The 13,077-nt window shown below is 37.4% G+C and overlaps 1 protein-coding gene across 2 annotated transcripts in view; it reads right to left on the bottom strand.

Moving 5' to 3' along the window:
* Positions 1 to 13,077, bottom strand: part of PITPNC1 (phosphatidylinositol transfer protein cytoplasmic 1) — a 2,469,295-nt gene that overhangs the window by 1,281,869 nt on the left and 1,174,349 nt on the right. For both annotated transcript variants that reach the window (XM_044085091.1, XM_044085092.1), the window contains exon 3: positions 959 to 1,047. In XM_044085091.1, the coding sequence (XP_043941026.1) occupies positions 959 to 1,047 (89 nt within the window). The remainder of the gene's footprint in view (positions 1 to 958; positions 1,048 to 13,077) is intronic.

Genomic DNA, 13,077 nt, shown 5'->3' on the forward strand with positions numbered 1-13,077 from the left:
TTACCCAGGAGTACTTTCTGTCTAAATGACTTGCACTGAGTCACACAATAGACAAATGTGGGTGGAAGGAATCAAACCCTATACCCTGGACTACTGGAAGCAACTCATTAACAGCTCACTTACTCCACTGTGCTAAATGACAAACAATAATGTTTTAAATATTTTCTTTAAGTTTCATGGCTTCATCAAAAAGAAGCAGATTCTAATCATAAATTAAATACAAAACTAACAGTTAACAATGTCAGACAAGAACATGTAAGGTTTCATTATGCATTTTACTCTGCTAATCAGTAATGCATTTATCTTCAGGTCCACCTCTTTGTATCAAGCACTTTCTATAAAAGTAAGCATCTTTTCAAATCACAATTTTATGTTTTTATTCCAGCATTGCTAGAAGAAAAAATAACTAATCCAGTGCATGTTTTACCCTGAAATAAAGCATTATTTTCTGTTAATTAACAAAATACCGCAGTAAGCCATACTGACTTGCATAGCTCTCAATTGTCTGTGATTATGAGAGAAAGACCCTGATTGTGATTCATATTTTTATCCTGTCACTCATAAAATGTTTGATTTTTGTAGTAAATCTCTAAGAATTACAGTCAATTATGCCAAACCTTAGAGCTTCATATTTCTTATTGCTCAGAAAATGCATGTTGATGCAAAACCTATTGTTGTATTAACTTTTCTCATAAATTAGAGGAATATTTAAAAATTGCACCTGATTTTGAGCCTTTTTCCACATTACTTTTTAGCTTTGTCCCTGATTATTTAGCAAAGAAGTTCAGAGCTCTGTCATTCATAGGACCCTGCACTTGATACATACTACAGAACCTGTCATGACCAGTGTACAATGCTAGGATGTGCCATGACGACACTAGAATGACTCTCATGAACATAGTAATAGGTCTTTGCAGTACAAACAACTAGATGTCAACAGCTGTATAATGCCTCTTACCTGTGACTGTATAAGGGTAATAGTTCCAGGCTTTTTCTGTGACATAAAAGATCTTGGGAACAACTGCTCTAGCCCAGCTAGGCAACTTACTGTAAATGGGGAAAAAGAATAATACTGTGTCAGTTACAAAAAAGCTTATGGTTTACATTATTTTGAGCAAGCAATTGCATATAAAAGACACAGAATTTGAATTTGGTTGACTGTTTACAGACCCATTAAATTTTACAGTTAATTTCACTTGAGCTATGTTAATAAACATTAAAAAATAAAATATAAACATACGCAAAAGTAATTGGTTAATATAGATAATCCTGCATCCTGCATAAAAAAAGAGTTAAAGACTCATGGTTATCCAAAGAACATTCCATTTCTACATTGCCTTACCACCAAATGTCATGAGGCCTGTTGTAAACATGAGCCTTTTAATAATGTATATGACACAAATTTCATATTCTGCTCAGGGGTGTGCATTAAAATGGTGCAAAGCAAACTCTGCTACAGCTGATTTTGACTTTACATCTTATAATATGTAACTTTAGAATCCTTTTGCATCAAGACGGCCCCATTCCACAAACATGATTGTAATTTGAGAGAGGAGCATACTAGAATGTTTATAATGTAACATCTTCCCTGCCAGATACCTGATATTCTATATGTCTGCTTTCTGTTGGTTTTAAGTCTTGTATATGGACTTGGCTTGCTTGCTTTGCATCTACAGTCTATGTTTCCTGTGCCAGCTGTTCTTTATCCTAGAATCCAGATGAGTGCCAGCTATAATAAAGGGAATTTACTTCTGGCTTCATTTTATGATTTCCCCTTCGTTCTTTCCCTACATCATTAAAATAAATGTCTATTTTTATTGTGTATTCTGGATGAACTGAGTTTTCATTTGAAAAATAAAATGTAACAGATGCAAATCTAATAGCTTGTTTCAATATTTAATCAACATTCTGAAATACTCCTGTAACTACATATATCATGTTTATGGCCTGACTTGAAAAATAGCATTATAAACTGTAGTAATTCAAGTTAATCCTTGTCCAAAACATCAACAATTCAGACTGCAACGTAACTCACTAACAAACAAGCATCAATCTTTATCAGAATATGGGTATGTGTCATAAGAAATTGAAACTGCAGCCCAGAAAGGCGGATGCTGTAAAAATACATTATGTAACATATGTTAAGAAATGATCTACTAAAATGACAAATTAACCCTGCTGGTTTGGATTCCAGACTTTAATTTCTTCTGTGGTTTCTTACAATATGCTTGGATTTTATAAACTGTCAACTCTAATCATTTCAAAGGCCCTTCAGAGAATCAGTTGCTGTATTAAAAAAAGTACAAGGTGGCGGGGTTTCATATGCCTCTTCGATGTGAGTGACACTTTAAGAGTGTGTCCCTGATATTAACAAGGCTTTAATAACATTTTATTTTTTCTTCAGAAACACTGCAATAAATACCGATCATGAAAATTAAACACGGATGTAGACAGTTACAAAGAAATTTTGTCTCTCACAGGGATATAGATGCAATATCTCTAAGAAGACATGTTTAAAAAGATTTTATGTCACAATTTCCTTATACAGATAAATCATTGATATATTTCTGAAATATTGTTTCTGCAGAATAAGAATTTAGCTATCTGATTATTAACTGTGCTGCTAAAGAAATTTTGGAGTACTCTCCAGGGCACGGCATACAGAATAGGCACAGGACCATCTGAAATACTGGATGGTGCTGAAACTCACAGTCACAGTTTGTTTTACACTAACCCTGATTTGTTTAAACTAAAGTAGAAATACATGTAAACATCATTGGAACTTATGTTGCAGTACGAATTCTTAAGACTGGAGAAAAAGAAGCATGAAGGAATTAAGTATGGCATGACAAATATGAATATGCAGGTCTTAAAAAGGAAAAGGTAAGGCTGTAAGCCGCGGTAGCATTGTTGCCTCACAGCAAGAGGTTCTCCTGTTCGATTCTCGTCTGGAGTGCCTTCTGTGTGGAGTCTGCATGTCCTCCTCGCGGTCGAGTGGTGTTCGTAAGACATGCGTGAATGGGCGTTCCTTCGTTGAAGGTTGGGCGTCAGGCTGGCAACTCGGCACCATAAAAATCTACTGCCAATCATTAGCAGACCAGAGTTCCGCTGTGGCGACCCCTAACCGGGAAAAGCTGAAAAGACAAACAAACAAAAAGGAAAAGGTAAGAAGGAAAATGAAGAACCTGGGAACCAGGAAACAACCACATTTAACTCTGAATTACATTAAGTGGAAGAGAATTAGATATAAAGCTATAGTGGTAACAAGCACCCTGAAGATAAGACGACAAGGTATTTGACTGACTGCACGGAATATAATTATGGAGCTCACCTTCTTCTGGAGGGCTGGAATGACAAGTCACATTGAATGAAAAACAAAAACGGACCAGCAAGAGCAGAAACAGATGTAACAGATAAATCAGTCCTTTTATTAACAGACCGGTTTCGGCATAACCTGCCTTCTTCAGTGTAGGTGTAGTGTTAACTTAAAATTGTTTTTTGCTGATGATTGTTCACGGGTATCAGATGAGTTTAGGTTTGGTAGATCATTGTTTCAACCACCTATGAATAAACATGTCTCCATTTTTATGGAGTCTATATTGAGGGACCTGCATTTTGAGAATTATGGTCATATTATGTTACAAAATAATCTCACCTCAGGTGACAGGTTGGCTTTGGATCAACTACGTAATAATAAGGAAATAACAGTACTTTCAGCGGACAAGGGGGGTGCTGTTGTGGTCCTCAATACAGATGATTACATACAGGAGGGGTTGTCACAATTATCAGATAAAACCTGTTATATGCATATGTCTATAGACCCCACACCTCATTTCAAAGAGGAAATTGATTCTTTTCTTAAGCTTGCTTTAGAGGAGGGGATTATCAACAAAAAATGCTTATCATCATTGACTGTTTCAGAACCGCGTAAACAGATTTGATATCTTTTGCCTAAGATCCACAAATCACTTAATAAACCTCCTGGTAGACCTATTGTCTCTGGAATAGGATCGCTCACGGAACCTTTATCGGCCTTTCTCTCGAAATACCTCAAACCCTTGTTGAGTTTGGTTAGGGCTAGGCTGCAGGACACAACCCAATTCTTACAGATCATTCAGGATACCCAGTTAGAACCAGAATGGTATATGTGTACTTTAGACGTGAAAGCCTTATACACCAGTATTCCACATTGGGCAGGCTTACAATCTCTTCAATATTGGCTCAATAGGGCAAATTTGTATTCACCCGGGTTCAATACTCTACTTATTTGTTTGTCAGAACATGTACTCAATAAAAATGTGTTGTATTTTCAAGGCCAGTGTTATTGGCAATTGCAAGGCACAGCTATGGGAGCGTCTTTCGCTCCTATTTATGCTGACCTTTTCATGGCTTATTTTGAGGAGTACATGATTTATGATAATTCACATAACATTTATCAGGTTGAAATGGACATCTGGCGACGTTACCTGGATGACTGCTGGTTAGTGTGGTGTGCGGATTTGGGTTACTTACTGGAATTTGTTGAATATCTGAATAGTAACATATGGGGACTGGAATTCTCATTGACATATGATCAAAACACGATCAATTTTTTGGACGTTACTGTCTCCAAAAATCAAGACCTCACATTATCCAGTAAGGTTTTCCGTAAGTACCCTCAATATAATTCCTTGTTACATGCTTCCAGCATGCACCCACGCCACACAATCAGGAATATTCCAGTGTCACAATTCATGCGTATTAAGCGCCTTAGTTCTAAGGATGTTGAATATGAATCAGCTAGCATGGATTTATGTAACAGGTTTGCGAGCAGGGGTTATGACCACAAAGACATTAACCTAGCCAAATGCAGGGTCAACCGAATGAACCGGGATATGTTATTGGAATATAAAGTGGACAAAAACACTACATTGGGAACCCCTATATGTTTTGTCACTACCTATGGCAGAAATATCAATAAACACTGGAACATTTTGCTTGTCAATGATCATTTGAGGTCACTTTTGGGACAACAATGTCGCTTTGCTTATAAACGAGGCAAAACATTGGGTTCATACTTATCACATTATAAACATATAGGTAGTGGGGGGATTACCCATAAACAACTTACATTACATGGTGAAGAGTTGTTTGGTTCCTTTCCTTGTGGCCATTGTGGATCATGTTCACTTATGAACAAATCTAAGGAGTTTTCAAGTCGAAATACCAGCCAGATATATAACATTAAAGTATCTGGTAACTGTGGTAGTGATAGGGTTGTGTACCTAGCTACGTGTTACTGCGGTGCGTTCTATGTGGGCCAGACTTCTAGGCCCCTCAGATCCAGAATGAATGAACATCGCAGTGATATGAAGAATCACAAATCTACTAGTGCTCTGTACCAACATATTCTCAAACATCCGCAGGCCAAATTCTATTTCATGGTTATTGATCGTATTACAGGCGATCGTAGTCACAAACAGGGGTGGCATGGTCTCTTGGATCATAAAGAGAAATATTGGATTATCACTCTAGGGGGCCTTTTTTCTCCTGGACTCAATGATCATCTGTAGTTTGTCCTTTACATTGTGTTTCTCAAGTTAAATCACTATGGATATTATATCTACAGTTCCCTGATGAATATCTGTGGTCTCTCAGTCTTGATACATGGTCTTTGTATTTTATTCTGTGGTTTTTCACTAGTCTCATGTTGAATATGTCCGGACATGACTGCTTTGAATATGTTTAATGTTTATTATTACTGATATTGCATTTCATTCTGTTTTTTCACCATTCATTATTACGAATTCATATGAGGTATGACTGTTTTGAGGATGTTTAATTCTCATAATGAATATTTAACTAGTTACTCGTATATTTTCACATGGTGTACTAATGTTCACCATTGTTAGCAGTTTAACTCTAGTGTTTTTCCTTTCACCAACATTATGTAATATGTCTTCTCAGCACTGTAGTGCTATTTTGGCTCTATCCTATTTATGGAAATACCTTATTTCAGGATGGTCTATATGTTTCACCAGGCTTTATGAACAAATTTTGGGTATTATCCTGATTGTTTATCAATACTAGTTGTGTGGTGCTATGATGAAATTCAGTAGGCTCTGTTTGTATTTCATTTCTTCATTGTTTCATGAATATTCATGATGTCTGTCTGCCTATTGGCTTTCATTTTGTATATATAACACATGTTAACAGGGCATTTATGTTTGTCCTACACTGAAGAAGGCAGGTTATGCCGAAACCGGTCTGTTAATAAAAGGACTGATTTATCTGTTACATCTGTTTCTGCTCTTCCTGGTCCGTTTTTGTTTTTCGTTCATATGGTTTGGACCGTGCATCCCCCGTGCATAGAACTTTGTTTGGTAAAGTCACACTGAATACCTTAGTGAGATGAAGAAAACAGTAAGCAGTGACATATTTATTATCCAGCAAAACAATGATAAAGTCCATAATGCCTACCTAATGAAGGATGGTAAATAAGACACTAAGAAAACGTGATGCAGTATCACAAAAAGTTTAGTGGCCAAGGTTTGTAGCATTCGCAAACTATGGACAAATCAATATGCCACACAATTTCACAGTAACTGAGCCACTTAGAAAAAACAATTACTAGTGGAGTTTCCCAATACTGCAGCCAGTCTTTTCAATGTCCATATAAAAACAAGAGAAAATATATCTTTTAGCTAATGACACTAAGACATACAGCAAGGCTAATATACAAAAAGATATTTAAGTTTGAAGACCACTGGGCCATAAAGAACCCATTTTCAGTGGAGGCCCGGGGAGAAAAGCTCCAGTACAATCAGGTTACAGAAATTATGACAAATCACCAAATTACAAAGTATAACAAATCAAAACTTTGCACAAACAAATTAAGATAAATCCAGAAATGTGTAAATACATATGAATAGGATCTAGTGATGTAACATCTGAATAAAGTAAACTTGTCCATATTTACATGCAAGTCATATGTTCAAAAGCAATTTAAGTCATCTGAGCATTTTGAGTTAAGAGATATCTATTTTAAATATAAAAAGGAAATGACACTGGGTAGACAGAGAGGGAGAGGAGTTTATGTGGGAGAATGGCAAGGGCACTCCCATTTCTCTGAAAAGCAAAAGGACTTAGTAAGACTTAAGAAGTGGTAAAAATGGTAGATTAAGCTCAGTGTAAACAAACAAAAGCAACAACAATCTCATATGGCAGGTAGCCTAACTAACATTGAGTGAATGGACTGATTTAATTGAAGCATGCTTCTGCCTACAAAACTGTCTCCAGGCAGTAATATATATGTATGTATATATATATATACATATATATATATATATATATATATATATATAGGTTAGATGTAACAACACAATAATTGCTTAGGTACAAAATGACTACATATTGCACTATAGACAAACAAAGTACGAGGGAGAATTAGTTAAAAAACAATCTTTAAAAATTGTTAAGATAGGGTGAAGAGAACTTACAATTTCCGTTTAAACAATGTAGCCCAAGAGATTATGTCAAGAAATACTAGTGGGAGGTATTAATCTTGTACAAACATGCACCATGTTAGTGTAAGGCATTAAGACTGCAGGGGCATGCACCATGTTGGTATAAGACACTAATACTGCACGGACATGCACCATGTTAGTATCAGGCACTAATATTGTAAGGACATGCACCATGTCAGCACAAGGTATTAATACTGCAGGGACATGCACCATGTTAGCACAAGACACTAATAGTGCGGGGACAAGCACCATGTTATTATGAGACAATAATACAGGACGGACATGCACCATGCCACTAGGAGGCATTAATACTGCACAGATATACACCATGTTAGTGTAAGGCACTAATACTTCAGGGACATATACCATGTTAGTTTAAGACACTACTACTGCAGAGACATGCACCATGTTAGCACACGTCGCTACTACTGCAGAGACATGTAACATAACATTAAGAGGCACTAACACTTGAGGGACATGGACAACTTCAGTAGGAGGCACTAATCTTGCACTGACATGCACCATGTTAGTATAAGGCAGTAATATTTCAGGGATATGTGCCATGTTAGTATAAGGCACTAATACTACAAGGACATGCTCCATGTTAGTAGAAGACACTTATATTGCAGGGACATGCTCAACATTAGTAAGAAGCACTAATACTGCATGGACATACACCATGTTAGTGTAAGGCACTAATACTTCAGAGACATGCACCATGTTAGTACGAAGCACTAATACTGCAGTGGCATACATGATGTTAGTACAAGGCAGTAATACTTCAGAGACATGCACCAAGTTAGTGTAAGGCACTACTACTGTATGGACATGCATCGTGTTAGTGTAAGGCACTAATACTGCAGGGACATGCACCACATTAGTATGAGGCACAAATACTATAGGGACATGCACCATGTTAGTACAAAGCACTAATACTGCAGGGACATGCATCATGTTAGCATGATGCACTAACAGTGCAAGGACATGCACCATGTTAATATGAAGCAATAATAATGGAAGGGTGTGCACAATGCCAGTGGGAGGCATTAATACTGTGTGGACATACACCATGTTAGTGTAAGCACTAATACTTCAGGGAAATGTACCATGTTAGTGTAAGGCACTAGTACTGCAGGGACATGCAACATGATAGTAAGAGGCACTAACACTTGACGGACATGCACAACTTTCATAGGAGGCACTAATCCTGCACTGACATGCACCATGTTAGTGTAAGGCAGTAATACTTCAGGGGTATGTGCCATGTTAGTATAAGACACTGATACTGCAAGGGCATGCTCCATGTTAGTAGCAGGCACTTATACTGCAGAGACATGCACCACATTAGTATGAGGCACTAATACTGCATGGACATACACCATATTAGTGTAAGGCACTAATACTTCAGAGACATGCACCATGTTAGTGTAAGGTAGTACTACTGAAATGACAGGCACCATGTTAGTAGAAGGCACTAATGCTGTGGGAACATGCACGGTGTCAGTAGGAGACACTACTACTGCAGGGACATACACCATGTTAGTACAAAGCACTAATACTGCAGGGACATGCACCATGACAGTTTTAGACACTAATACTGCAGGGACATGCTCCTTGTTAGTAGGTGGCAGTTACACTGCAGGGATATGCACCACAAAAGTGGGAGGCATTAATACTGCAGGGACATGCACCATCTTAAGGTAAGGCACTAACACTGCAGGGACATGCACAATGCCAGTGAAATGCACTAATACTGCTGAAGGCAGGAGCTAGCAAACAAATGTGGATTTGCTGCAATAGAGACATTATGAGATGGACATGACAAATAAGGGGATAATGTAATATACCAAGGGGGTGGGGTAAGTCACACAGTAGTAGAAATGCAGGCTGGAGGGAAAAAACAATAGAAAACAGAAATGCTGCTCATGAGAATGGAAGTGGTGATAGAAGTACAGTAACACAGTATAAAGGTAAATAATGGCAAAAAGCACATGAACAGAATGTGGCAATAGTTAAACAAGGATACAGGCAGTGGTGATCTCAACCTCACAATAATAAACGGGAAGATACTAACTTCAAAGTATATAAAAAAAGAGGGATTTAGTACAGGTGATAGCAGACAATGGGCTTCAAAATCACTGTGAAGACCCAGTGAGGAATAGAAAACATGATAAACTCTGCTTTTTCCAGTGAGGTAAGGATTAGTTGAACACAAGTCTAACAGCCAATTTGTAATAGTGTCCATGCCACAGGAGATGCTATTTACAAGCATACAATCAGCATCTTAATCTGTTTCTGTCTGTCACTGCATTTAGCTATTATGTATATGGTAAACATTAGCAGACATTTTATAAAATAGCTCAGATTGCAAACTGTATATTGATAACATAAAAAGACTAAAACAAATAAACGAAAAAAACAACAAGCAGCATCCTGATAAACTTGGAAAAAAATAAAAACGCCGCTCAGGTTGAAACAAACTAATTTTATTACAGAAAAATAAAATGAAAAATAGGTTTAAGCGCTTTCGTTCATTGACACACTGAACTTCTTCAGAAACAAATAAGCCCCATAAAACAATCACTTATATAACCTACGATTTAAAAATGGCGCCAACTGGCTTCTCAAATTCTTAAAGCTATACACAAAAATTTAAGTTAAAAAGCTGCCAGTGGGAAAAAAAAAACAAAAAAGGATTGAAATGCTTGAGAAAAAACATGCCATTGGCCAGAAATAATACTAAAATAGTACATCATGTAGGAAATATGAATAATAAATGAATAAAATATGACATCTATGAATACATCCAAAACAAAAATAAACTAACATCAAGTTAACTAATGCAAAGTGCTTTCCCTTTTACAATTGGTTTTAAAGAAACCAAATCATTGATACAAAGGGGACTTAAAGAATTAAGTAGAACTTGCCAGGAGAACTCCCTTTGTTTAAATAGGTTCTCTCAATCTCCACCAATAGGTCTCTGATCAACTTGTTCCAAGATAGAAAAAGAAACTTTTTTAAAATCTTGACAAGTAACACTATGCTTGTACAAAGCATTGGTGTGATCAGCTTTACGAATAGCACAGGCATCCTGGTAGATCCATGCCTTAATCGGACCCATGGTCTTAGCCACATAGAAGGATGGGTAGGAGGCACATAACGCTACATAAACTACTCCCCTTATTATTGCAGTTATACCAACCCTCAACTAAAATAGGGTCAGGAAACCCATGAGTGTGAATACTAGAACTCTCAAGTACATACCTGCACTGTTTGTAGCAACCACATTTTCTCATCCCCATTGGTTCATGAAGTTATCATGACTGCCACCTTGCCACTCAAATATAGTCTGAAGATTCTTGTGGTTCTTAAAATCAAACCTAGGGGTAATGCCCAATATGTCCCTAAGTCTCACAGATGGGAAAACTGTGGACCAATGCCTACTGATGTCACTACATACAGAGTCTATACCCCTAGTGTAAGGTAATACCAAAGCCCTAATAAGATCATCGGGTTCTGCCCTGGAGGACTGCGCCACATGACTATCAGCACCCACTAAAGAACAGTCTGTTGACAAAATAGGTTGATACCTCATATGTCTTTGATCACTAACAAATTGAAATACTGGATCAAACATGTCACAGGGGTAGCCTCTTTCCAAGAGCATGGCTTTCAATTTTTGTGCCTCCTCAAAAAAGATAAAAGTCATCAGAAACTAAACGACTAAGCCTAATGAGCTGCCCTTTAACCAAGTTACATTTCGGCTATCAAAATGCGGAAAGGCATTAGAATATGTGGCCTTCCTAAAGATATTGGACTTAAATTGCCGATGAATGAGATCCTTATACAGAGAAATGTAAAGAAAACTAATCTCTGACTGACTATGATGGCAAGTGAACTCAAGGAAATCCATAGTGGTACCCAAAAATTCCATGATACTAGCAAGTTATTTATTTTTATTTTACATTTGTTGACCAGGATAGTCTGACTGGATATATGTCCATGTTCAGCGAAGGCCCGGGGAGAAAAGCTCCAAAATAATAATACACATTGAACATTTAGTAAATGCTAGTTTCAAGCAGATTACAGTCATAAGCAATACCAGCATTTAGCACATATAGTACTAACAACGTATTATAAAACTTTATAAAACATAACATTACTTTCAAAGTTTTATATATATATATATATATATATATATATATATATATATATATATATATATATATATATGTATATATATATATATATATATATATATATAAATAACATTGCATTCAGGTTTAAGACACATTGAGCAGCAGTTATACAAATGACCCTTCCTGAAATGGTGCGGTAGAAAACAGTTAGAAGTAGATGAAGGTAAGACACCTAAGTAATAGAGAGGTCACTAGTCGGGGTTAGTGCAGGGACATAACCAATGAGTTTTGAATTATTTCTTGAGTTTGTTTTTGAATCGAGTTAGTGAGGGTTCTAGGGTCAAGTCAGCTGGGAGTCTGTTCCATGTTTTTCCAATAGAGTTGGCAAACAGAGTCCCCAGCTGAGTAGTTGGATTTGTATGTTTGAACTAGGAGTCTAGTGGATGATCGCAGTGGCCAGGTGCTGGTATAGGGGCTGATAATATTTTTTAGTGCAGGTGTATTTTCTGGTTGGTAAAGGACTTTATGTGCCAGTATTAGTTGGATGAACTGCAGTAGGCTAGGCAGTTCAAGACATCCTAGCCGATTTAGGTTGTGATAGTGGTGTGTCCGATAGGGTGTGCCAGTAGCAAATCTGGCAATGTGGTTATAGCAGGATGATAGTTTATTAATATCTGTTTTGTTTAAGTTGGAGAATAGAGGTGAGGCATAGTGAAGAGTTGATAGTAGATGGGAATGGGCAACTGCAGTTCTAACAAGTGGGGTAAGGGAAGGTTTGATTCTGTAAAGAGAGATAAAGTTTTTATTAATGGTTTTGATAGCTTGATTGATATGCGCATCAAACTTCAGGTTGTTAACTATGACACCCAGTAGTTTAATTTGGGCTTCTGGGGAGATGACAGTACCATTGTTAGTGGTTACGTTGAAGGATGGCAGGGGGGGTCCTGCATCTGGGGGAGAAGAGGAGCAGCTTAGTTTTGTTGGGGTTTAGGATTAGATGTTTATTGGAGAGCCATTTTTCCACTGTATTAAAGGTATTTTGGGTTAATGTGAATAAAGCTGCTGGTGAGGTGTCAGAACAAATCAAGGTGGAGTCATCCGCATATTGAATACAGGTAGCATCTGGGATGACTGAATGAAGGCAATTGATAAAGATGGAGAAAAGAAGGGGTCCTAGTATCGAGCCCTGGGGGACTCCTAATGTGATGGGTAAGCGAGATGATAGCTTGTCCTACCATAGGACTGCCTGTTGCCTGCCCTGCAGGTAGGATTGAATCCACTGGAGTGCATGGTTGCTTAAGGAGAAGGCCTTCAAGGTATTTATAAGCATTTTGTGGTCAACTATGTCAAAAGCCTTGGATAGATCTAGAAAGAGTGCTGAGGATAGTTTGTTATTATTGCGGTTCTGGTTAATGACATTAGAAAGGAGGGCA

The sequence above is a fragment of the Protopterus annectens genome, chromosome 10.part0 (assembly GCF_019279795.1).
Source record: "Protopterus annectens isolate FY-2018-M chromosome 10.part0, PAN1.0, whole genome shotgun sequence".
NCBI lineage: Eukaryota > Metazoa > Chordata > Ceratodontiformes > Protopteridae > Protopterus > Protopterus annectens.